The following is a 23,514-nucleotide window of genomic DNA, read 5'->3' on the forward strand; positions in this document are numbered from 1 at the left end:
GGCTTCGGTTGGTTCCGTGCGCCGCACTTCAGCTGTGGCAATGGATGGCTGCCCGAGGGCCACCTCTCTCCTCCATACAGGCCTTCTCTTTCAGTACATCTCTGAGCATACCAGAATGTAGGCGACACCGTTTGGCCATGGGATCACAGCCGGGGCGCTGGGCCCGCTGCGGTGTTCCCACGGTCGGGCCCCCATTGTTCTTCGCACGGGCCCGGCGCTTCGCTGAGTTTGAATCTGATTCGGGCCCCTTACATAAGGCGCAGACCTGTGCTTGTGACTCGCTACCGCTCTCTCTTCCCAACCACCACCATGGACGCCAAGTTGAGTCCGCCCGCCTGCCCGCCGTCGCCACCGACGCCCGGGCGCCTTTTGTGGCATGGCCCATGAGGCCGCGGGGAGTGTCGTCTCTAGTTTGTTTATGGGCAGCTGTCGCTGACGACTTCCGTGCTACGCGCACCGACAAACAGGGAAAAGATACAGATGTGTGATGCCACTTGCTCCTCCTCATCGTCGCCACTAATGCCACTGCGTTCTTCGCGCTCACCAGGTGTGTGGCGCGCTCGTCATCTAACGGCGCTTATTGATCAATGCTCGCAGATAAAAATGATGACGACGACAAAGAAAAAATGGTTGAGGAAGAAGACAATGGACAGGGACAAGCAACAGGGGACAGAGGACAGCAAGCAAAGAAAATGAAAGAAAAAGATTTCGCGTGCTGCAGGGCAAAACTGGTGCGTCGCCACAGCTCTGTCCATTTACCCATTTGCTCATTGCCGCACCTACTCAGGCTGAAAAATGCCTGAGCCCCGACTTCAAGAATACGATCCATAGAGTGGGTGGCCGGCGTCTATCGATCTTCACTCCGCTTACCTTCTCTCGCACACAGAAAAGCCAACGGAGAAACAAAGGAGGATACAGAGAAAGAGTGCGTCGCCCATCCCTCATTCCCGCGCCCATCTAACGTCTGCCCTAGCATCGACATATACCCTGGGGATGATGACACCGACAACCTGAGCGCCGCGGGGTAGCTGGTAACCCCTCAGCATGACGCGGTGGCGACCCAAGATACCCCCAGCGGCGGCGCGTTGGGAGCTCGTCATCGTGGAATACCCTCGGCTTAGGTGTTGACGCGCAAGCCACGAAGCACAAGTCGAGGGTAGCATGCACGGTGCCGCCGCGATGGGGCACCGACGGCGGCCCTTCGGGGTCGCCGCCATGTCATCTGTTCGGGTGGCATGACCGGGCGTCGTGGCCGCGAGGTCACGGCGCCTTCCTGTAGCGCAGGATGGCTGCGAGTTGGGCGGTTCGCAAGGTCGAGTCGAGGGTCCGGGGTCCTCATACCGGTGGCGCGTTGCGCATCGCGTCGAGGCTCGCTCAACACTCCCTTCGCCGCTTGACGACCGGTCATCCTCGCTACGACTGGACTTCGGTCCTGTCTTGTGTTTACTGGGGGCTTTTGGGTATTCTGAGGGTTTTCAGCGCAGGAGCGCGAGCGCTGCCAGCTGCGGTGCGAACTGCGAGGTTCTGCCGGTGTCGCTGCTTAGCACGGCCAACGAGACTGAACTCTACGCTCATGATCCGCCGTGCCGTTGGCCTCGCCTCCTCGCTGCGACGGGATCTCCATCCTGTCTTTGGGTATACTGAGGGCTCGGCTCGTGTTTACTGGGGGATTGTAGCGTAGGTGCGCAAGCATTGGGGTCGCTGCGTGAGGTGCGAAGGTTCTGCCGGTGTCGATGCTCAGCGCGGCCAACGGACTGAACTGCACGCATCTATCCGCGGCGCCCCGTACTTCAGCTCCTCGCTACGCGGGGTGCAGAAGATCGCGCGGCCGACGACGGAACGTGGGTTCGTTATCCCAGTGAGCCATCCCGGTCGAGACTCGTCCCCTTTCTCCGTCGTTGGTTGCTCTTCCTCGGCCCCCCAGCGGTCTATGACTGCTTTATGTGTTTACGGGGGCTCTTATGGCGCGTGGGCCGCGTCTGTGTTTTTACTGGGGGATACTATTCTTTTCTGGGGGGATACACGCACTCGAGACGTTGGGCGGGCCTTGCCTCGTCTAGCGCACCGTGCGCGGCGAGCCTATGATGCGAACCACAGTACACTTTAGCCGAGGGCAGCCCGCTGCACCTTTGAGCACTACAGTACTTCGAAGCTGAGGATTACTCGTCGCGCGCGGTGTCATTCCCGATCGACTGTGTTGTTTTACATTGCCTTTGTACGATCTACATTTTGGGGTTTCCGTATCCTCAATGAACACGGATTGCGTACGCTGGATTTTACTCGTAGGCCCCTAGTCTAAGGCACCGTCGTCGGGTCCCAGTCGGTGACCAGGCCTGAAACAACACAGTAAGTCAAAGTTTTGAGCTCGAAGGTCTACCCATCACCTTCGTCCAATCCGTCGAAGTCCGCCATCTCGATTTCGGACAACTCGAAGTCGAAGATGTCGGCGTTGGACACCATCCGCTCCTTGCTGACCGTCTTGGGCAGCGGAACGTAGCCCTAGTACACTCAGTAGTAGTCCAATCGTATATGAAGGCGCATACCTTCTGCAAAGAGTAGCGCAAAAGCACCTGCGCGGGCGACTTATTGTATTTCTTCGCCACCCTGCTGATCGCCCAGTGATCGAAGCGCATAGCGCGAACGAGCGGAGCCCAAGCCTGCGAGAACCAAGGTGAGTTACTTGAGCCGATCATGCAAGGCATAAAGCCATACCTCCATAGTCATACCATGCTTCTTCGACTCGTGAACGATAGCCTGCCTCGTCTGGAACGGGTGCAGGTCGATCTGCTTCAGATCAGCCGGAGATTCAGAGTATGCTTGTTCGGGAGACAATCACCTGATGCACGACAGGCATCGGTAGCCCGTACTCCTCCATCTCACGGATATGCTTGACGCCGTACGTGCTAATCCCACACGTCTTCAGTGTCCCGTCCTCCTTCTGCACATCGCAGATAGCCTGCCAGCTCTCCTTCCTCGCCTGCGGGCCGCCTATCGGTCCATGGATAAGGTACAAGTCGATATACCCAAGTCCGCACGCATCGAGCGAGCGCTTGATCGCCGCCTTCACACCCGCGTACCCGTTGTTGAGCTTGAGCTTCGAGGTGTAGAAGATCTCCTCGCGCGGAACGTTGTGCTTCTTGCAGAAGTCGCGGATAGCCTGGCCGACCTCGCGCTCGTTCTCGTACCACTCGGCAGAGTCCTATCAAGGAGAAGAGGACCGTTAGATATGATCTCCCGGCGCCGGGTGCATGGGAAGGCTCACGATGTGGCGGTACCCGGTCTAAAGGGGAATCGGTTGCGTCAGCGCAGGTCCCGTGTCCGCATAGATAGAGCACCTACCTCGAGTGCGGCGGTCACAGCTTCGTACGCTTCTCTTCCATCCATCTCGTAGGTTCCTGCGTACCGTTAGATGTACACCCCCCTTCTGAACCTCCATATGCGTACCGAACCCAACTACCGGGATCCCCCGCCCATCCCGCATCTATCTCGCCCATCAGAGCTATGTACGAGGTCAAGAAGAGTATGTTTACCTTGATTCTCGACTGCAAGCTAAGCTGATCCGACATGATTAATGTAAGTGAAAAGGGGATGTGGTTGACGATGACAAGTCCTAAAAAGGCAGGCTTTGTGTTTCAGAAGAAGCGGGATCTCTTACCGCGCGCCAACAAGGTAGACCAGTCAACGAGTCTAACGCTCCCTGAGTACCAGATCTTAAATGCGACTGCTGTATTACTTCCTTCCGGACATTATGCATACTTCGAGGCGTATAATTCATGATAAGAAACAGTGTATGAAACGCGAAGAACGGAAGCAAAACGGAGAATGTCCAGAACAGGCAAGTTTAGTTTCGTGTTCGCCGTCACACCACCGTGTAAAAGTTAGCAAATAAGTGACAAGTCATGAAAGGTAGCTCGATGGAGAAGTTGGCATTGGACGCCTGCTTGTATTCAAGACATCCACGTGCTGTTATTTCCTTCTCAATCTACCTCCATTGTACTGTGATCAGCATCTTCCAATGCTCGAACCCGAGCGAGCAAACGGAGGCTCTCAGAGACATCGCGCCACCCTTCGCTCCATTCAGGCTCGTCGTCGTATGCCAGGTCAGCGGGTTCCAATGCGGGGAATATTCTGCTGAGCAGTAGTGCGGCATTGTCCGTCTCCGCGATAGGCGAATCGCCAACAAATAAGTATCGAAGAGGATGGTTGCGTGCCCTCATCCGATACAGCTCCAGATCCACCGGCGGTACATCTGTCACGTGAAGTGGAAGCTCGAGGGTCTGTAGAGACGGGCACGAGCGCGCAAAGTGAATCAACGTCTGCAGGGTAGCTGGGGTGCCGGGAACTTCGCCAGTGATCAATGCCAGCGATCTGGTATCGACATTGAAGGAGGTGAGCTTTGACCACCAGCCGACAGCTTCGGCGTAGTCAGCATCTGTCAGAGCGACGCCGAAGGTGGCCTGCAGACACAGAACCTCCATATTACGGAAGCGTGAGAGGGCCCGTATGCTCTGCATCTGCAGCGGCGTGCGTATCCAATGCGCCTCGTCATCCTCCTTGTCGAAGTAGATTTGCAGCGAGCGCATCGTGTCTGCGGAGCAGTGGTCCCGCATAAGGTTGAGCAGCCGCTGAAAACTATCGAGGGAGTGCTTTAGCAAGACTGGAGCCAGGGATATAGCTTCGATAGGCGACCCATCCAGCAGTTCTAGGAAGCTAATCGCACAGCGCACAGGTGCACCGCCGAGCGTCAGCTTCCTGAGGGACACGAAGCGCGAGGCAGGCTCGTCTAGTGACATAGGCTCGCCGGCGTTGGGGTTCTCGCCGTCATCCTCGTGGATCCAGAGTGTGAGCTCAGAGAGATTGCGCAGGCGCGCGAGCTGCATCACAAGGCTAGGATGCCATGGGCCAATACGAAGTGTGATCGTCTGCAGCCCCGACCATCTTGAGATGGCGTTGGCGATGTCGAACGACGATATAGGAGCCATGATGTCGTCCATGGATGACTCATTGACGATGAGCGTCCGGATGTCAGGACAGCGGCGAGCAATGGGTTCATAGTCACTGACGAGCTCCTCATCGCTCGACGACACGATCAATGAGGTAATTGTCGGTGACAAGAGCATGGCCAGCAAGGGTTTGTCGTGCGTTGTCGGCATCGCGACCTCGAACCTGAGGCATCGAAGGTGGGGAAAGAGATCGGACGGCGGCGGACTCTGCAGTAAACGCTCCAGCGTCTGCTCCGACAACATACGCTTGTCCATAAGCTCACGAACGGTGAGATATCTGACGAAGCACGAGCGCTGGGGTACTTTTTCCCAGTCCGCCTCAGATAGAGGACGGCGCAAGACCTGGTAAAACTTCAGTGAACTGCACAAAACTCGATGTTTTGCCCACTAACGAAAGCTTGCATGCTTCTGCCTAAACGCAACTTCCTCTGTTCTAGCTGCCAAGCATCCTCGGGCAGCAAGCGAAGGAGAGGTACCAGACTGCTGAGGTCCTCCCAGATCATGGATATGGCGGCATCGTGCCAGAAACGACACACTTGGATGAATTGATAGATGTCGTGACGGCGCAGCTCTCCAACCCGGCAGATAGCTTGCAGGAGCTCTGGTATCTCGAACATCTGGTGCATTTCTGTCAGTTTAGGTCCCGCTGCATAGTCGGCAATGTACCTCTCGATGGACCTAGCCCTCAACTTTCGACCTTTAGCCTGATGAGCGCGGCAAACTCGTGTACAGTTGACGCGAGGCGTCACGCCACACGAGCGCTTTGGGTCACGGTAGGCACGTGGCTCAATTTGCCACCATTTCCTTTTCCGGTAGGTGTTACCTCCGAGAATAACGTCGCATGAAGAAGCAAAAGCGCAGACGAGTCCAAGCTCATATAATCATACAAATCTAATTCCGAGACATCCAAAATACACTCAGCGAAGGTTTACGCGGATCCGTCACCAAGGAATCTTGCTTTGATCTTCCTGCTATTCAGCCCCGCGGCTCTCACTTGTTGAGCATCGCCTGGTACCAAGTCCAACGCTTGGTCACTCCACTTGACGTCGTCTCCATCGACGTCGAGAATGACGCCCTTGACGGGTTTCTTGACAGACAGGGACACGGTCTCTCCGTCCTCGGCGACGCTAATGTTCAGTCCGACCGCCTCCACTGGTGGGAACTTGATGAACTTGAACGGCTCGGGCCTGAACAAATATTGAGTTGAAGTCCAAGAAGGGCAGTAGTGCCTTACCAGTTAGCATAACGGCTAAGAACCGTACCGTCCGCGTCCAAAAGGCGCGCCGACACGATGATATCCTTCGGCACCTCGCTCTTCTTAGTGCGCACGGGTTGCCCTTTGACATCGCCCTTGTACAGCTCCGTACTCGCATTGGGCGCCAGCACTACTTCCTTCTCCCACTTCTCCGTCCAGTCGCTCTGTAGGTCGAACTCTTGCACTTCCAGCGTAGCCTTCCGCTCCGTCAACGTGCTGTTGGTGCCCCAGATCTCGAGGACAGTGGTGATGGTGAGGAAGGCGGCGGACGTGTCGTCCTTGTAGGCGGTAACTTCCTTGCGGGTCATGCCGACGGTGAAGGGGCGGAGCTCGCGGGCGATGGTGAAGTAGGCGGGCTTGGGACGGAGGAAGTAGTCGACGATGGCCCAGGAGCAGGTCGGCCAGCAGTCGTTGATTTGCCAGACGAGCGCGCCGGAAGTGTACTGGCGACCGGGGCCTTTCCAGTTGCGCCTCCACAGCCGGTACGCGGACGCAAGCGTCTCAGCCTGCATGATCTGAGTGTAGTAGACGTAGCTGTGAACAGTACGCGTCAGCGACATACTCTGGAGAGGAATTTTGGTGCTACCTGTCCATATCGAACGCATGCTTGAAGTTCTCAACCAGGTAGAGCTCCAGTCGGCGCTCGTAGCCGTCCGCCTTATTGTGGTTGGCGACGACTCTGGACTGAGGGTGACGCTCCGACACGTCCCCACCAAGCCAATAGTCCACGGTGCGAATGTTCGGATATCCCTCCCTACAGTGCACGTTAACAAGAGGGTCTTCTCTGCTGAAGTGTGCTGCTTACATGCCAAACTCAGACACGAAGCGACCAGCGAGGATGTCCCAGTTGTGCCAGGGCTCCTGGGTGCCGTGCCAGACGTTCCCTGAGAAGTAGTTGATATACGCGACGCGAGACGAACGCTTGTCGACTTACACTGGTGCAGATCACCGAGCGTCTTGTCCGTCGTAGGCTTGCCCTGTCCACTGTAAGGCGAAGATCGATGGTAGTAGACGTCCGACAGCCTTTCTACAACCGAGGGCAATGTGCGCTCGTAGATATAGCGTGCCGGGAAGTTGGTCTCGCGGAAGTCTGACGTTTCGTCCGAGTAGTCGAGGTCGAGCTTCATCGACTCGGCAATTTGGTAGTCTTCGTTGTTGCCAGCTATGTGATTGCTGCGTCAGAAATGAAAGACAGGAAAGACGGTGGACTGCGTACCGAAGATGACGAGGGATGGGTGGTGACGAAGCCGCTTGACGTTCTGTTCTGCTTCCTCTTGCACAGAGTCGAGGAAAGAGTCATAAGCGGGGTACTGGCCGCAACCGAACATAAAGTCCTGCCACACGAGGACTGGCACGAGTGAGACGAGGGCATTTCTGAGCTGAGAAGAAGCTTACTGCCAAGCTCTGCGGCCGTGTCAAAACAGAAAAGTACAGAAGGAACGATGGTACTGACCATCGCATGTGTCATAGAAGACGTCTGCCTCGTAGACACCGCCGCCCCATACTCGAATCATATTCTGATTGCCTTCAATGAGCAGCTTCAACCATGCCTTGTAGCGATCGGGCGTGATCCTGATTAATGTTGACTGGTTTATAGCTTGGCGAAAGGCAAAGGACCAACGTACGTCGTCAGGAAGGAATCGGCAGGGATCCAATTGGAGCCTGACAATTGTGAGCGCGAGTCGATATAGCAAACTACTTTGCACGCACCTCCACAGAATATCCGTATGTTGTTGATCTCGAACAAGAACGTCAACCCTGGCTGGTCCACGAGCTTCTCCTGCACGACCTGGACGCGGCGGAAAGCGACGCGCTGCTCCTTGCTATCCAGCACGTCGTTGTTCTCGTCCAGAAGCTGTAGTTCGAAGGTGTACAGCGGCTGCGCGCCATATCCCACCGGATACCACAGCTCCAGCTTGCCCGCTGCGAATGACAAGTCGGCCTGGCGGGTTTCAGACTGCACAGGGAGGTTCGCCCAGGAGACGATCTTGCCAGACGGGTCCTTCAAGGCGATCTTCGCGGTGAGAGGAAAGGTGAAGTTGGCGACTGTGAATGATACAGGCATCTTCACGGAGAAGTCCTGCTCGACTCGGGATCGGATGTCGAGGTCGGCGATGCGAGCTTCGTAGGTATGGATGCTGATGGGCTTCCATGGACCGACAGTCATGAGAACTGGACCCCAGTCCCAGCCATAGCTGCCACAACAATGTCAGCGTCATAGACAGCGACACGATAGAAAGGAGGGATATCCGGGGGTTGATAAGTGATGGCAGGGCGTGCACGTACTTGTATTGCGCCTTGCGGACATGCAGGCGGCTGGAGTCGCCATTCCAAAGACCGAGCTTGCCGTGCTTCTTCTCGAGCTCACGCCCATGGACAAATGCGCTGTCAAAAGTGAGGACGAGCTCATTATCGCCCTGCTTCAGCAGCGACTTGACGGGAACTCGGTGAGATAGGAATTGGTTGTTCGCTCTGAATCTCAGTCAGAGATAAGAAGCGCGCAGAACGAAGGCGACTTACTTTAGAATGTGCTCTCCGTTCTGGCTAATGCATGAGCATGCGTTCGAGATGGTGATAGATGAGTTTAGCATACCAAGGAGACGTTCACGAAGGTATCAAGCCCATCGAAGACCAAGTCTACGTTGGACGGGGATAACTCGTCTTTGGAGACCGAGAAGTTGGTCTTGAATGACCATTGCGTCTCGCCGATCCCTATAATCGTTGAGTACAGACCTTTGATACTGTGACTTTATACCGACATTGCACGTCCCATTCATGCAATCCAAGGAACTGACGCAGCCCGATAAGTTTTTGATCGTGCGATATACTGCAAGCACTCACAGGATCCGGGATACGCTTGAGCTTGAGTAGCTCTACATGAACCGTCGTTGGAAACTGCGAGCATTGCAACCATTCTCCGTCCTTCGTTCCCTCTCCACCGCCAACCTGCGTAAAGGACCAGTCGGTGAGGGGGCGAGTGATCGATGCTTTGCTCATGGTGGTATGAAGCAACCCCGGAGAAACGCGACTTGGTTGGTTATATAGTCGGCTGGGATGGGCGCGTCGAGTTCTGAGGGCGAGAGTGAGTGCGCGATGTTGGGCCGATAATCCTCCGGGCTGGGTACAGTCAAGGTCAGATGGCAGCTTCGTAGAACCCCAATTGGGTAGTCGACGAATAAGGCGTCGGCCCTCTCTTAGGCGTCCCCATACGCCTAACACTCGCGCAAGTGACAGACAAGACAACATGGGTTCGTATAGATCAGCTACGGAAGCGCATACAAACGTCGGTATATGTCCCAGTGGTACATGAGAGAAGGGAGAGACCGTACTGGCGCATCTCGGACCTTGTATGGCGCACAAAGTAAGTGGTTGACCGGAAGCAAAGGAAGGGACGGCAAGTTGAATTTCGGTGAAAGAGTGCAGGATGTGTGGGAGAGCGACGAGAAGACATATTCGGCATTTACGCTGCAGTCATCTCCGCATCTTGATCCGGGGGAGGCACCGACGAAGAGGGGCTCCGCTCCGACCCAGGCGCCATCTGCGCGATACGCATCTTCGACGGCTGCCGTGTCATGGTCAGCGCCGTAGACGTCGATGCAGAGCCCTCGGGAACTGCCGACGACGAGCGCGAGACAGACGTAGACACCGATGCAGCCAACGAGGTCGCGGGGATTGTCGCCATGAACCCGGGCACGGGAAGGTGCATAGGCATAGGCATGGGAAGTGGCGCAGACGCGCTGGTGCTAGAACGCGACAGCGAGGCCCCAGCTCCGCGCGCCTGAGACCCGGCGCGAGTCTGCGCTGCAGATACGGACGCAGAGCCTGCAGCTGGCGCGGGCTTGTCTGCGAGCTCGGATCGCTTCTCGCCGGTCCAAGCTCGTGCGAACCAGCGCCCTCCCGCAATGCCTTTGATCTCGCGTTGAGCGATACGCCAGTGGCGCACCTTGCGTGACGTCTTGTCCAGAGGAATGACGGGCGCGAAGCCAGAGCCCATCTTTGGCGGGGGCATGACGGGGAACGGCTTGGTAGGGAGTGGATATATGGGTATGGGGCCCAAAGGTTCGACGGTCTCGGGTGGTACTGGCGGGTGGATCGGATGCTGGTGGGGTATCGGCTGAGGCGGCGCGGACATGGTGTGGGGGTGGCTCAGCGTGGGGACATAGTCGGGTTCGGGAGTGTGGCCAGAGTACATGGTGTTCCCGGGAGAGGAGGCGGCGGTTGCGGTATACCCAGCTAAAGCATGTCAGCGTAAGAGCAAGAAGGGTTGCAGTAAAGTCACCTTCGCTTGCGCGGTCTGTGTCGTCTCCTCTGTGCGAAGCCGCTTTGGACGTCCTTTGGAAGAATAAGCGGTTGGTCTTGTCGAATCGGGCAAAGGTCGACGTACCTGGCTCGCTTTGCCTTGGTCTTCCCATTCGCTGCAGCCGGCTTCTTGGCAGCAGGCTTGCGTTTGGCGGGGACAGTTTTGGGTGGGGACTCGTGCATGGGAATTGGGGGAGGGACTTCCACTGGAGGGGTCTGAACGACAGGAGGTTCGATAGGTTGAGGAACTGCAGCAATTATCAGGTCAGTCTGCGACGCGAAGGCTCATGGAGTACACACCTGGCGGAATGACAATCTTTTCCTTGCTAGTATCCTTCCGTGGCGCCTTAGGTTTGGCTGGCGCCTTGCGCTTGGCCGAAGCAGACGCCGCCGCCGGAACGGGTGCCATGGGCTCGTCGTCGTCCGCAAGTTCATCTATCATTTGGTCCTCCTCTTCGTCCTCCACGTCGCTGCCCTGTTCCTTTTTCACTTCGGGTGCGCCCTCGTCCTTCATGAGCAGCCTAATGCGGGTGGGACCCCCGCGCGACGCTCCTGACGACGGGGTTGGGGGCGGAGGCGTCTGCTCCTCACGGAGCGTGGAAATTGTCGGGGCGTCCATGATGTGCAGAGGCAAGTTGTGAGCGGTGCTGACAGCTCGCGGGAATTCGAGGAAGCGGAGATGTGGCTTCCGTTCATTCGATTTCGGACTTTTCCTTGGCCCATTCTGTGCTTATTCAAGCTACGACAGCTCTAGATCTGTAACAGACGCCATATGTTCTCTTCTCCTGCCAGACTTCGGCATCCTGGAACGGAAAAGCGGTTGGAAACCGAGTAAACTGGTAGAAGCCGAAAAGTACGAGGTCAACGTTGCTGGTTGGCACCAAACCACATTTGTTCACCGACATGTCGCTGGAATGCGTTCCCCTCCGCTCAAGGGCCTATCTCGGACTCTGGGGCGACAACTCTGTTCGATGTCTGTGTCTTCGCCGTGGCTGGGGTCACTGGTTGGTACTTATCTATGGCGAGGCGCACACTAACCGGCGCTAGCGCTATATGAAATCCTGGCGATTCATCGAATCCTGGTCTGTCTTTACCTACAACCCCCTACCACGACGCCGTGAGTAGTTGGCCATAGTACGGGGCAGGGGGTGATAGAGCAGAGAGCATCCGACCTCGCCACCATGGAGGCACCCCAGTGGAAGACCTCGATCGCCCATACGCTCAGCAAATCTCCCAGCGTGGCGAACAGGATGCTGCAGCTCTCCTCCTTAGATGCCTCGGACCCCAGCAGGCCGTACATTCGCTCTTTCTTCTTCCATTCCTTCGTCTCTGCCGCAACTTATCCCTCGCACCCTGTCTTGGTCGCTCCAGTCGACATGCGGACCCCGAAGCTCGCACATCTGCTGGCGCACCCCAGAATTCGACTCAGCTGGCACCTCCCCGATGCAGGAGAGCAGTATCATATCGCCGGGACAGTTGCAATCCTTCCCACACCCCAAGACACGCTATATCCGCACTATGCGTTCGCTATACGTCGACCCGAGGCGAACAGTGGTCTGCGGGCGCTGGCCGACGAAGAATTTGACTGGGAAAAGCTCAGAGAGGAGGTCTACCACAGCCTGGACGCAAGGCAGCGGAAGTCCTTCGCCTCTCGTCGCCTCCCTGGCTCGTCGATCCCCGCGGAGGAGGCGAGCAGTTTGGAGGATAGCTCGGAGGTTGAAGAACACGCTGCGCAGTCTAACATGGGCTTGGTGGTCATTGACCCCGCTGAGGTCGAGGTCCTGGAGATGGAGGAATGGCCTTCGACTCGGAGAACGCGGTTCTGGAGGTCTAGGGATGGTTCTTGGGAGAGTGAGCTGCTCGTTTGACGGACGGACATAATACTTGCGTGAACTTTGCACGGACTCATTGCGATACTTGTACTGCACTTGCGCTGTACTGCCGGGTTGCTGCGATCATAGAACTAGACATACGCGCCCGCACCAGTTGGCAGTTTGACTGTAAAGGCTGTCCCTGTACAATACAGTCATCGCACGTGGCATAGACAGCGCAGCGCGTCGCCACCGAGCCGGACGATGGCGGCCTCCTTGTCTCCTCCCTCCATGTCAGCCGGCCCAACGCTCTCGGAAGTCGTGGGCGCGGGCTCCGGCGCTGCCAGCACGCGGTCCGCGTGGGTGACCGCGCGAACGACTGAGCGCGGTCCGTCTTCTCCTGACACTGATTATTCCCATCCGCGTGCTGACGAGCGCTATCCATATCCTCGAATGCGTCCACACAAATAATATGCCCTTCACCCCAGTTGTCGCGCAGCAGGCGTTCGCGACGGACCCGAAGTACAAGAAGTACACACAGCAGGTCGACAAGTGCCTGAACTCATTCGATAATGTGCACGAGTGGGCAGACTGCATTGCGTTCTTGAAGCAACTGCTCAAGGTGCGTCGCTATACCCTTTGTCATGAACGATGACCAACTGGATACGTAGACCTTCCAAACGTACAACCAGTTCAAGGAGATCCCCCGCAAGGTGATCGTGGCGAAGCGTCTGGCGCAATGTTTGAATCCCGCCCTCCCAAATGGTGTACACCAACGCGCGCTGGACGTGTATTCGCATATACTGGCTGTATTAGGAGTGAGTGCTAGGGAGATACTGCAAGCAGCGTACTGAATGAATGCCCAGTCTGAAGGTCTGAGGCGCGATCTACCTCTCTGGTCCATGGGCTTGTTCCCCTTCTTCGAATACGCCGCAACTTCAGTCAAGGTAAAGCGCCTAGTCCTGCTCCTATATTCATCCGCTAATCATCGCGTAGCCCACACTATTGAACCTCTATGATGTGCATTATCTCCCCCTTCAAGGCGCGCTTCGCCCCGTCACGAAATCCTTCATCTTAGCCCTCCTCCCTGGCTTGGAAGAGGAGACAGGCGAGTTCTTCGAGAAGGTGCGTCCATACTCGCATATCCGTCTCACTGAACTTACGTCTTGCAGGTCATCAGCCTTCTTGATCGCCTCTCCGGGACCGTCTCCCCCTCATTCTTCTTTCAGAACATATGGCTCGTCATGCTCACGTCTCCCGCATCCCGCGGGACGTCTCTCAACTTCCTCGCACGCCGCCTCCCTAAATTCGATACCCAGGAAGACATGACACACGTCGTTGGTCGTGATATAGGGCTGATGATTCGCGCTTTCGCCGCTGCGCTGGAAGACGACAACCTCCTCGTCCGCCGCGGTGCCCTCGACCTGCTGCTACAGTCCATGAAGATTGACTCTGTCGCCGTTACGCGCGCGCAGCCCGCAGACCGAGCGATCCTCATGCGCGCGGCCGTATCCGTAGTCCTGCGTCGGGACCTTGCTCTGAACCGAAGGCTGTATACGTGGCTTCTGGGTTCGGACGAGAAGAGTGAGACGCAGATTGCACACTACAAGGAGCATGCGCTTGGGCTGTTGCGACAGACGCTGAAAGAAGATATGGATGCGCCCTCTGGCGAATACCCAGAGTCACGCCCATTCAAGATTTTCATCTCGCTCTTGGACAAATGGGAGGTCGGCGCGCCGCTTACGGAGACGCTCGTCTACGATGCTCTTCTGGACCTGAAGCGGTTGATGCAAGCCTCGCACGACCCGTCGAGTGACGTGAGTATGCAGTTCAGTTTCTGGGAATGCTTGCTGACGCCGTCCTTAGATTGCCATGACAGCAAGCACGCTGTACGAGGCTGTCGAGCCTCAGATTCTGTGCAAGCAACTACTGGGTAGCATCACGTCCGAGATAATCGGGGACGGCAAGAAAACTGAGGCCATTCAACTCACCGTCTTCGTCCTGAAGTCGTTCGCGCAGGACGAGGAGATGCAAAGAATTCATTTGCCGATTTTCTTTGCCGCGATCGTCGACGTTATACATGTACGCCGGATTTATATGTCGGCCAAAAGTCGCGCTAACGATGCTACAGATACACCTGCAAGAGCACCACAGCAAGGCGTCGTCCCCGGCAGTACGCGAAGCAATGCTTCTCCTTGAAGAAATGATGCAGCATATTGCGCATAATTCCTTGTTGAGCCGGCCTGAGTTAGGCGACACTATGCAAGAAGCGAGCGTTACGGAACGCCCATATACCTACGCATGCACCTTCTACGGCACCCAAGCGGCGTTCACTGTTCCCGAAACATTAGCAGAGTTCATCTCACCGTTCGCATCGGTGTTCGGTAGCTTCACGGCACTGACTGAGCACTTGGCCAAATCGGCGTCGTCGGAGGTGGCGCGTGAGGTATATTCGCGGATGCTGCTCATGTTGGACGAGCTCCTCGAGTTCCTCTCTGGGCCGACAAAGGTTTCGTGGAACCCGGGCGAATGGCTTTCTGTGGCCTTGCACGTCCTCGAGCAAGAGGTGGGACATTAGGTCTACCCTGCGATGCCCTGCACCTCGACTAACCTTCCTTACAGTCAGCGAACTTCACCATAGTCGACCGGACGGTCACCCTGATTGCGTCGCTGTGCCATGCGCAGACATTGGAGCCCACTATCAACATCGACTCGCGCCCAGTCATGTTCAAGCTGATGTCGAAGCTGCTGCGCTACCTGCGAAACGATTGCGCGGTTTACCATGTTCGGACTGTCAGCCTCATCTGGGCGCTCGACGAGATCGCGCCTGGGTCGCACATCGAGTCCATCATCGCGCAAACGATGACTTCGCCTCAAAACAGGAATGTGCAGGAGGCGTACGAAGCCTTCGGAATACTATGGCGCTTGACTGGTAAGTTGTATATGCCGTACTAGCACTTTTCTTTCTAACAATATGGCATAGACGACTCCCTGCTACCCGGATTCCGCTTCAAGGTGCCCATGATGATCGTCCTCGAGACGCTCAAAAGCGACGACCCCTCCCTTCGGCGAATCGGCGAGACGTGGATGCGCTGTAGCCTCAAGTCGTATCTGCGCGTACTCGATCCCATACTGTTCGATATTCTGGACCCAGGCATCCGTCGCAGCCCGTCGCTGACGAAGATCCACGGAAAGGAGCTGCAAAGCTTCATGTACGAGCGGCCCTTCGACCAGCGGTACATCCAGCATCTCCTCGACCTCCTGCTCGGCGTCATGCGCTTCGGAGGCCAAGGCTTCGCGAAGACGGTGCGGACGACGCCGGTCAGGCGTACGCCTAATGCGGACTTGATTGCAAGACTGGAGAAGAGCGGGGGTGACGCGGATACCTCGTACGCTGATGTGCTTATCGAGAACTTCCTGCGACTATTGCAAGCGGAGCCCAAGAAGTCCCTCATACCATCGATGCAGACCTTCAACGTTGCCATACAGTCGACCGCCGTGGATCTCCTACAAGGCATCATTTCCAGAGGCGATATCGACCCCTTGTTTGTTGGCGTGGTCGAGGCCGCCGTCATTGGAAAGTTGTTCTTCTGCGTGCATGCCTCCCGGCTCGACTTGCAAAACAAACTATTGCATCTTCTTCATTCGTTGGTTTCTGCAGCAATCACTCCCGTGCAACCTAGAAAAGCGCCATCGATAGTACAAGGTCACAGCCGCGGAACGGACTACAACGCAAGCATGTCTGCGATGAGCCATACGGAGTCTGAGGAAACCGCGGCCTATTCCGTCAACCCGCTGTTCATCCAAACGCTAGTTGACGGCATTAGCATGCCAAGCAATCGCCCTATCCTCCAGCATTGGCTCGACTTCATCTTGATGGCGGTGCCGGCTTTTCAGCCGGCGCTGCAAGTTGTCGTCAACCCTTTGAACGAATGCCTGTGCCGACAACTCAGCGGATCTATACGCGACGTTCTGGATGCTGCTGCGAGGGGAAAGAACTTCGCCTTTGACGCCTTGTCTTCGTCGACGGACGCCGAAATCGTCATGCTGCTGAACGGACTGGAGCGCTTGGTGCTCCTGAGCTTGGCCTACATGTCGGAACCCAACTCAGCAGAGGACGATGGGATGTCGCCGGAGAAGCCGACACAGGAGAGTGGCGGCGGTCTTCTGGGTTATGTCTCTGGCGTCTTCAGCTCGGATTCAGCGAACGCTGGTGCAGACGAGCAGCTCACGGTCAGTATATCAATGTTCGCTCCCATGTTCCCCCGCTCATGCATAATCCAGACGCAATCACCTGGCTACCGTGCCCTTCGCGAGGCAGTTCGCGTTCTTCATCAGTTGTGGTCAAACTTCGTCTGGTCGCAACCTGAGCATCCATCGTCGACAGATGACTCGCTCTCCCTCATCTACACTCGCACAAGATTACGTTGTCGACGCGTGCTAGAGCATCTGTACCGCGTTTACCCTGTTGAGGTCTTCGAGTCGATTGTCGAATGCTGGATGCGGGAACGAGTGAGTTGAGGACCGTGTTGTCATCGTCTGAGGCTAACATCTGCTCAGGAAACGGATGATCCCACGATGGAGCTCGTCGACGTCCTGTTTACTAGCGCACAGAATGTAGTGTCTATGATCTGCGATAGCATAGCTACGCGCGTCACGATGGCTTCGGACAAAGCAAGGAGAGCCGCGAGCAACCCTGCGGTGTGAGTGCTCTCCCATCCTAACGGACATGCTTGCTCATGAATCCTAGTACCGACGCTGTCTTATTCAAGTTCCTCGAACAGTACCTAGAACGATTAGAAGGTCCTCTGGTGCTGCAGGTTTGGGGTCGCTACGTTCAGCTCGTCAAGGACATCACGGGTAGCTCCAAGGAGTTCAAGCCTCAACATTACCCTGGCCTTAGGTATGCATCCTCCTCAGTTCGACACTCGATTCTGACGAGCTGTACAAGGTGTATCACGGTACTTGCGGACAAGCTCACGCAAACGACCGCGATGGAAGATCGCCGCGTTCGCAAAGAGCTGCAAGACTGCTTGGGCAAGCTCTTGGACTCGAATGTCATGTACGTCGGCCGCTCGTACGACTCGGGCTCCTGGATACGGCGATCGACGAAGGACACTTTGGGCACCGCGGGCAGGGAGTCACCTCGACCTGGTATGCGCTCAGTATCCCACTCACTGGTACCCATAACTAACTTTAAGTAGACGCGAAGATCGACGAAAAAGCCAATGCTAGCACAGTTTCATTGAACAATGAGATGACCAAAGTGACAGCGCCTAACGAGCTTATTGTAGAGGTATATCTACGCCTTCGTACCTGCCTTCAGACGCTCATTCTTTTGAAAGATCACTCAATATCTCGCATCGACCGCTCTTCCTAACCTTCGCCGGTATCTGCTGGACAACGACAAGGTCGTCAGTGCTTGCAACAATATCACGTACTACATCGTCAGCCCGGCCACAAAGGGAAGAGCAAGGTCTGTTTGTCTTGTACGGCCGAAGGGGAGATGGGTCACGAGTCATTGACAGCACCAGGCCTATGGAAGTCGAGGACCCCATCATCGCGATCATACAAGAAATGTCGCACATCCCAGCTGCACTCAAGCTATGGCGCGCACCGGTTGTGGAGCTGTTCAACGACAATCGCTTCTTCAGCTCCTCGGTCGAGACAGCGGAGAAGTGGAAGCCTATCGTCAAGTCGCTCTTCCACTCAGACAAGGCGGCGTTCCCAGAGCTGTTGTGTGAGTTCCATCGTCGTTCACGGTTCATACAATCACTGACAACATCTTACAGCCAAGCTCGCTGTCGCACCATCCGCGAACATCTTTACGAACAAGGAGTACGAGCTCTTGTTGCGCTCGCTACAGCTGCGCCGACTATCCTTCGCTCTCTTCTGTGGTGACAAGAACGGCTTCATCACGCAGCTGCCAACCATACAGGAGAAGCTCGTCGAGACGCTCAAGAACGTAACAGCGCCCATAGTGCAGAGCGAAGTGTACCTCTGCGTCCGGGTCTTGTTGTGCAGGCTGTCGCCTCACAACTTGACGAGCTTCTGGCCCGTACTGCTAACCGAGTTGGTGAGTCAACGTGTGCACAGCGTATGGCGTTCGCAATGCTCACTTCGCCACGCAGTACCGGTTGTTCGAGTCAGTGATGCTCAACTTGCCACCTGACGGTTCGGACGACCTACCATTGCTCCTCGCCGCTTGCAAGTGCCTCGATCTGCTCGTCACCTTGCAAACGGAAGAGTTCCAGATGTGGGTCTTCTCATTCGGTGCTGGCACTATCGTGCTGACCTGCATCCCAGCCACGAATGGATGTTCATCACGGACACCGTCGACGCTGTCTACCGACCCGACGACGCTTTCCCCGAAGCCATGATGGACCAACTCGCTGAGATCGCAGGCGCACTACCTGCCGCGACAACAGGTTCCGTCGGCAACGGTTTCTTCAGCCCCGCCGGCGTCACATCCTTCAATGCCTCCCGCCCTCTACGACGCCCATTCCTCGCCAACATACGGCAAATCGAAAGCGTGCGCGACTTGGTGCCTTTCTTCTCAAACGTGTCGATGGCGTCGTATGAGAGCCTCTATGCGAGCAACGGCGCCATCGACTGGGAGGCTGTGCAGAAGAGCCTGATGGAGGATATGTTTGACGGGCACGGCACTCAATGAGGCGGACTTGTTGTCAAGTAGGAGTCAGTAGTGGTGATATACCAGCGGCGTTTGGCTTCGTTGCACCCCCTGTTCGTTGTTTACTCATCTTCATGTAGCCTAGTATCGCATCTCTCTGCAAACCTGACCTCACTTGGGTCTTGGTGATTAGACATGGACACTTTCCCACCTCGCAGAGCATAATTTACACGGAATAAGACATGTGCCCCACGGCCAATCCAAATGAACGCGCATACAACATGAGTAGGAAGGTCATCAACGTATGCGTAAATCCCGAGCACGTCCCCGTCGTCATCCTCGTCCCGCCTTGCCATCGAGCAGGCTGCAGCGTCCAGCGCAAGAGACTTGCCAAGCCCATCAGAAATCGCCCCAGCTGCGACGGAACTTGTACTGGAACTGCATATTAGCCTCATAATCCATACACCCACCACACACCAGTACCCCAACGCACCTTATACGGCAAGTTTTTCCTCATCTTCTCGCTCGGGTTCACCGGCGGCTTGTACCCCTCGTCGCCCGCGCCCCACTCGCCCAGCCGGTCCGCCTCGCCCTTCGCGTTCGCGAACCGCACCGCGGGGTCCTGCTTCTCGGGCGGCGGCACGCGGTTGACCTTGGGCGGCGGGGGCTGCTGGTCGGGGTCGTGCTGCGCGAGCGCCTCGTCGACGGAGATGCCCTGGTACTTGGCTTCTTTCTCGGCCTCCTTGCGCTCGATCTCTTCGTGGTGGCGGAAGTGCTCGATGTCCTCGGCGTGCACGTAGGACTCGTCGGTTTGGGTCTCGGGCGTGGAGTGGAATTCCTCTGGGGTTTGTTAGTATGTGGTGGAGCGGGTGGTATGGGAGGTGACGAGGAAGTAGGTTGGAGGTTGCTGATAAGTGCCATGGAATACGGTCGCACAATGACAAGGGAGCTTGAGCGCTACACACCTTCATGATGCAGGAAGAACTCTAGCAAACAACGTCAGCAAGCGCCCGCACAACCAAACACGTAGCGCACCGCTCTCCACGTCGTAATGGTGCCCCTCCGCGCCCAAGTTATCAAAGTTCGGCAGCCCGTCCAGCCCGACGAGCACAAACTCCTCCAGCGCGATCTCCCCATCCTTGTTCTTGTCCATCTTCGCCAGTACGGTCTCGACGATGGTGTCCGCCTTCTTCTGGTGCTCGACGTCGTCCTTGGACTTCTTCTGCGAGTAGACGTGGTGCACGCCGTAGATGGCCTCTATCTCGCCGCGGTTCCAGACGCCGTCGCTGGGGGTGCGGTGTGAGATGGCAGTGTGGGGAAGTGGGATATAGCACGCACCCGTCGAGATCATGCAACTGGAAGAAACTGGGGAGGTCAAAGGAGTCGCTGGGCGGGGTTGAGATTGGCTGGACCTATCCAGACGCGACATAGCTTACATATGGTGCTCCTTGGACATCTAGTGTATTGTGAGTACGCGGAGTTCACGCGTCATGCTAGCACATACGTGTCGTTGGGCGTATTCCTGTATCGTCTCGCCGTTCTCCGGCCCTGGACTATCATGGTGTCCTCCGTGTGCCAGGGCAGAGCCCGCGAGTGCGAGGAAGGAGAGTCGTCTCGTGAAGGACTTCATGACGGTCAGAAGGAAGAGGTGCGGAATACCGTCCCGGTGGGCGTGTGATGTTTGAAGGACGAGCAGCGCGTGACGCTTGACATGTGGCGCTGACATAAAGGGCAAGTCTATTGTGCTTCCATCGCCCGCCTAGCTCAATCGGATAGAGCGTCAGACTCTTACGAAGTCCAGAGGGCGGGAAAGATTATCTGAAGGCTGCGAGTTCGACCCTCGCGGTGGGCTACTACTCTTTTTGCCGGTTTTAAGCATGTCTTTACTGGACATGCCATCCTGCTCTCTTGCGACGGCACTCCTCATCAAGGCTCTCATCTCCCTGATGCTTCGACATTCAGATCAGGTTACTGATGTCTAACTACACTGACTTTACATTGGTTACTTCACACATGCTCGCAGCAACTCTAGAGGCTTGAGGGGAGTCAGAGGCTGAAAGAGAGTCAGCAACAATAACGGACAGAGCACACTGTGATATTCCTACCTCGCAATAGCCTCAATCTCGACCAAGACATCCCTCGGAAGACGAGCAACCTCAACGGCAGACCGCGCAGGCTTATGCTCGCCGAAGAAGCGCGCGTAAATACCGTTCACAGCGGCAAAGTCGTCCATGTTCTTCATGAAGACCTGGCGAGAGCGTGTTTAGCTATGGCACTTCATTCGTCCACAAAGGGATTTTTTGTAGGAATGCCTGGTCGCCAGGAAATAACGCCTGGTCGCCAAGGAATGACGACGCTTGAACTGGACTCACCGTGCACTTCACCACCTTCCCGAGCTCCGAGCCCGACGCCTCCACGACCGCCTTCAGGTTCTTCAGCGCCTGATGCGCCTGCGCCTCAATCCCGCCCTCAACAATCTGCCCCGTCGCGGGGTCGAGGGGGATGCAACCCGAGGCGAACACAAGCATCCCAACCTTCACGCCCTGCGCGTACGGCCCGATGGCGGCGGGGGCGTCTGCACAACGAGTTCGAAGTCAGTCACATTCGATTTAGAGTCATCCCCAGAGGTGTTCTGGCCCACGAATACGCACTCGGCGTGGCCACGATAGAAAGCGAGGGGTGCGTCTTGACGGGGGTGGAGGAGGACATTTTGCGTGTGAATGAAGTAGCAATTGCTAGTCGAGAAGTAGTGAAGGCTAGTCGAGGAAGAGCAAATGCTGGTCGAGTTGTGGCAGCTAGTCGGGTCGAAGATCTCAAACGAATTGATGACAGCAAGGGAGAACGACGACAGCCAGCGAACGCGACGGTACGAAGGAGAGGGTTAGCGGCCGACATGACTTGACTGCTCTGGGTCACTGTTCAGACGCGCGCATCGCCGCGGCGATGCGCGGATATGTCGGCCGAGCGGCCGAGGGGTGGACCCATGGGTGTAAATAGAGGTCAACAGACGTGGCGCGCGTCGAATCGAAATGATGGTAAACATGAGCGGTCCAATGCGTGTGTGTTCGTTATGTATCCGATCGTGCAAGGTACAATGCTATGCTAAGTGTGTATCGTCTGTGGCTACATGATGATGAAGGTAATACAACAAACAAAAGTATGTGAGGGAACAAACACAGTATGTGATGGAACAAACGTCAAGTAATCAACCTCGTAGCGATGCGTGCTACCGAGTCCCATAGATACGTACCCAGCCCCAAGTCGTCCGAGTTCACCGTCCGCACCCAGTCTTCCGTCTGGTGAATGAGTTCGGCGTCGCGGAGGTGGAACTGGTCGAAGAGGATGTCCATGCGTGTGATGGACAGGTCCATGGCAGACGTTGGTGAATTGTATAGCTGCAAGGGCAGCAGGAGCGTCCATTGTAGGAGGGGTCTGAGAGGTGTAGTAAGCATGAGCCCGAACTGAAGTCAACGGAAAAGAGCATACCTCCATCCTCGTCCTCTATACGCATCCCGCGTACTCAGCCAATGGCAGCTCTGCGCCACAAGCGCCAGCGAGCTCCACTCCGCGTCCAGCCCCGTCCTCCAGACCATATCCACCGTCTCGAAGATATACAACCGACTCTGCCAATTCTTCAAATGCCACCCGCGCGCCATCACCGCCGTGCGCATCTCCATCCTCCCAAGCCCAGGCAGCGTCGGCGCCTTGAACTCGCGCCCGAACTCGCGGTCGGGCTGCCCCGCGGGCGAGGCAAACTTCATCTGCGTCCGCAGGCATCCGACGCGCAGGTGCTCCCCGCGCAGGACGGTGGAGATGACGTTGTAGCGGAGGCGCGCGAGCCAGGTGGGGGTTTGGGACGAGGTCCAGACGCGCACGCGGAAGTCGTCGAGGGTGACGGAGGCGAGGGTGTTGGGGGTGGAGGCGAAGAAGGCGGGGAGGAACCAGAGCGTGGTAGTTAGGCGCCCGATCGAGACGTGGCACAAGTCGTCCTTTGCTTCGTAGTCCTCGAGGGTGAAGACGCCCCAATAGGGATGATATCTGTGTGGGACATGCGGTCTGAAGCTGATGTGCCCGATGCGGTACTGCGCGGATTTACGATGGGTGTACGTGATGTCCCCGATAGATAGGAAGCCGATACGGCCTACGCGCAAAGTAAAGCCAAACCAGGAGGCAACGGTGCGGAGGACGGCGCAGAGGCAGCAGAGAAAAGCCGTGAACATGAGAAGGGGCTCTGGGCTCACAAGATAAGCGCCCATGCCCTCACTAGCTGATCGTCCTCGCTCATGTGCTGATGGCGAGAAGAAGCGGCTCGGAGGAAATCGCGGAGGAAGGGGAGGGGCGCAGGTGACGTCGACGCAGGACGGAAAAGGAACAAAAGCATTGTGCGCTGACGTCACGCACGCGCTCCGGTGACGTTGGAGAGCTCGGTCCGTAGGTCCGCAAATGAACTCCCACGGTTGGCTTTCTGAATCTCCATCACCGAATGGCAAGGTCGTTCGCGGCGGCCGGTATTTC

The 23,514-nt window shown here is 56.5% G+C and overlaps 10 protein-coding genes and 1 non-coding gene across 11 annotated transcripts; 3 read left to right on the forward strand and 8 right to left on the reverse strand.

The window, feature by feature from the left end:
• Positions 1-834: 834 nt before the first annotated feature.
• SCHCODRAFT_02722770 (uncharacterized protein) lies at positions 835-1,553 on the reverse strand. The gene has a single exon (XM_050347089.1). It carries the CDS (start codon positions 1,406-1,408, stop codon positions 1,118-1,120), a length of 291 nt encoding a protein of 96 aa, XP_050202488.1. The 5' UTR covers positions 1,409-1,553; the 3' UTR covers positions 835-1,117.
• Positions 1,554-2,017: 464 nt separating this feature from the next.
• On the reverse strand, positions 2,018-3,611 carry SCHCODRAFT_02613230 (Aldo/keto reductase). Its single transcript, XM_050344585.1, has 9 exons — positions 3,531-3,611; positions 3,445-3,481; positions 3,340-3,395; positions 3,263-3,280; positions 2,837-3,199; positions 2,713-2,784; positions 2,544-2,657; positions 2,385-2,499; positions 2,018-2,333 (listed from the first exon to the last, which is right to left on the reverse strand). Exons 1-9 carry the CDS (start codon positions 3,564-3,566, stop codon positions 2,296-2,298), a joined length of 849 nt encoding a protein of 282 aa, XP_050202489.1. The 5' UTR covers positions 3,567-3,611; the 3' UTR covers positions 2,018-2,295.
• Positions 3,612-3,741: 130 nt separating this feature from the next.
• SCHCODRAFT_02531147 (uncharacterized protein) lies at positions 3,742-5,728 on the reverse strand. Its single transcript, XM_050343541.1, has 3 exons — positions 5,670-5,728; positions 5,396-5,620; positions 3,742-5,345 (listed from the first exon to the last, which is right to left on the reverse strand). The coding sequence occupies exons 2-3, from the start codon at positions 5,618-5,620 to the stop codon at positions 3,978-3,980; spliced, it is 1,593 nt and encodes a 530-aa protein (XP_050202490.1). The 5' UTR covers positions 5,670-5,728; the 3' UTR covers positions 3,742-3,977.
• Positions 5,729-5,828: 100 nt separating this feature from the next.
• Positions 5,829-9,419, reverse strand: SCHCODRAFT_02613234 (glycoside hydrolase family 2 protein). Its single transcript, XM_050344586.1, has 15 exons — positions 9,100-9,419; positions 9,018-9,048; positions 8,852-8,970; positions 8,779-8,798; positions 8,545-8,730; positions 7,969-8,453; positions 7,884-7,920; positions 7,712-7,830; positions 7,654-7,662; positions 7,475-7,606; positions 7,193-7,420; positions 7,064-7,142; positions 6,845-7,012; positions 6,238-6,792; positions 5,829-6,190 (listed from the first exon to the last, which is right to left on the reverse strand). Exons 1-15 carry the CDS (start codon positions 9,253-9,255, stop codon positions 5,932-5,934), a joined length of 2,583 nt encoding a protein of 860 aa, XP_050202491.1. The 5' UTR covers positions 9,256-9,419; the 3' UTR covers positions 5,829-5,931.
• Positions 9,420-9,486: 67 nt separating this feature from the next.
• SCHCODRAFT_02531154 (uncharacterized protein) lies at positions 9,487-11,423 on the reverse strand. The gene is made up of 4 exons (XM_003036995.2): positions 10,858-11,423; positions 10,643-10,805; positions 10,538-10,590; positions 9,487-10,491 (listed from the first exon to the last, which is right to left on the reverse strand). The coding sequence occupies exons 1-4, from the start codon at positions 11,174-11,176 to the stop codon at positions 9,719-9,721; spliced, it is 1,308 nt and encodes a 435-aa protein (XP_003037041.1). The 5' UTR covers positions 11,177-11,423; the 3' UTR covers positions 9,487-9,718.
• SCHCODRAFT_02613241 (uncharacterized protein) lies at positions 11,285-12,639 on the forward strand. The gene has a single exon (XM_003038352.2). It carries the CDS (start codon positions 11,739-11,741, stop codon positions 12,423-12,425), a length of 687 nt encoding a protein of 228 aa, XP_003038398.1. The 5' UTR covers positions 11,285-11,738; the 3' UTR covers positions 12,426-12,639.
• A 130-nt stretch (positions 12,640-12,769) lies between these two features.
• SCHCODRAFT_02174616 (uncharacterized protein) lies at positions 12,770-19,141 on the forward strand. The gene is made up of 19 exons (XM_050341976.1): positions 12,770-12,990; positions 13,040-13,186; positions 13,235-13,315; positions 13,365-13,493; positions 13,541-14,185; positions 14,235-14,450; positions 14,500-14,934; positions 14,991-15,300; positions 15,352-16,601; positions 16,653-16,880; positions 16,929-17,071; positions 17,119-17,271; positions 17,320-17,522; positions 17,573-17,664; positions 17,714-17,844; positions 17,903-18,108; positions 18,161-18,444; positions 18,500-18,624; positions 18,675-19,141. Exons 1-19 carry the CDS (start codon positions 12,841-12,843, stop codon positions 19,039-19,041), a joined length of 5,295 nt encoding a protein of 1,764 aa, XP_050202492.1. The 5' UTR covers positions 12,770-12,840; the 3' UTR covers positions 19,042-19,141.
• A 45-nt stretch (positions 19,142-19,186) lies between these two features.
• Positions 19,187-20,645, reverse strand: SCHCODRAFT_01193621 (uncharacterized protein). The gene is made up of 7 exons (XM_003036994.2): positions 20,504-20,645; positions 20,436-20,455; positions 20,338-20,385; positions 20,035-20,285; positions 19,965-19,985; positions 19,493-19,839; positions 19,187-19,431 (listed from the first exon to the last, which is right to left on the reverse strand). Exons 1-7 carry the CDS (start codon positions 20,627-20,629, stop codon positions 19,399-19,401), a joined length of 846 nt encoding a protein of 281 aa, XP_003037040.1. The 5' UTR covers positions 20,630-20,645; the 3' UTR covers positions 19,187-19,398.
• Positions 20,646-20,752: 107 nt separating this feature from the next.
• On the forward strand, positions 20,753-20,851 carry SCHCODRAFT_t32. The gene has a single exon. It is a non-coding gene; the product is annotated as a tRNA-Lys (tRNA).
• On the reverse strand, positions 20,802-21,911 carry SCHCODRAFT_02613246 (YjgF-like protein). The gene is made up of 5 exons (XM_003036993.2): positions 21,651-21,911; positions 21,372-21,574; positions 21,105-21,247; positions 20,992-21,052; positions 20,802-20,942 (listed from the first exon to the last, which is right to left on the reverse strand). Exons 1-4 carry the CDS (start codon positions 21,706-21,708, stop codon positions 21,046-21,048), a joined length of 411 nt encoding a protein of 136 aa, XP_003037039.1. The 5' UTR covers positions 21,709-21,911; the 3' UTR covers positions 20,802-20,942; positions 20,992-21,045.
• Positions 21,912-22,017: 106 nt separating this feature from the next.
• On the reverse strand, positions 22,018-23,355 carry SCHCODRAFT_02567724 (uncharacterized protein). Its single transcript, XM_050343811.1, has 2 exons — positions 22,486-23,355; positions 22,018-22,431 (listed from the first exon to the last, which is right to left on the reverse strand). Exons 1-2 carry the CDS (start codon positions 23,253-23,255, stop codon positions 22,197-22,199), a joined length of 1,005 nt encoding a protein of 334 aa, XP_050202493.1. The 5' UTR covers positions 23,256-23,355; the 3' UTR covers positions 22,018-22,196.
• Positions 23,356-23,514: the final 159 nt, after the last annotated feature.

This window comes from Schizophyllum commune, assembly GCF_000143185.2.
Source record: "Schizophyllum commune H4-8 unplaced genomic scaffold SCHCOscaffold_2, whole genome shotgun sequence".
Taxonomy (NCBI): Eukaryota; Fungi; Basidiomycota; class Agaricomycetes; order Agaricales; family Schizophyllaceae; genus Schizophyllum; species Schizophyllum commune.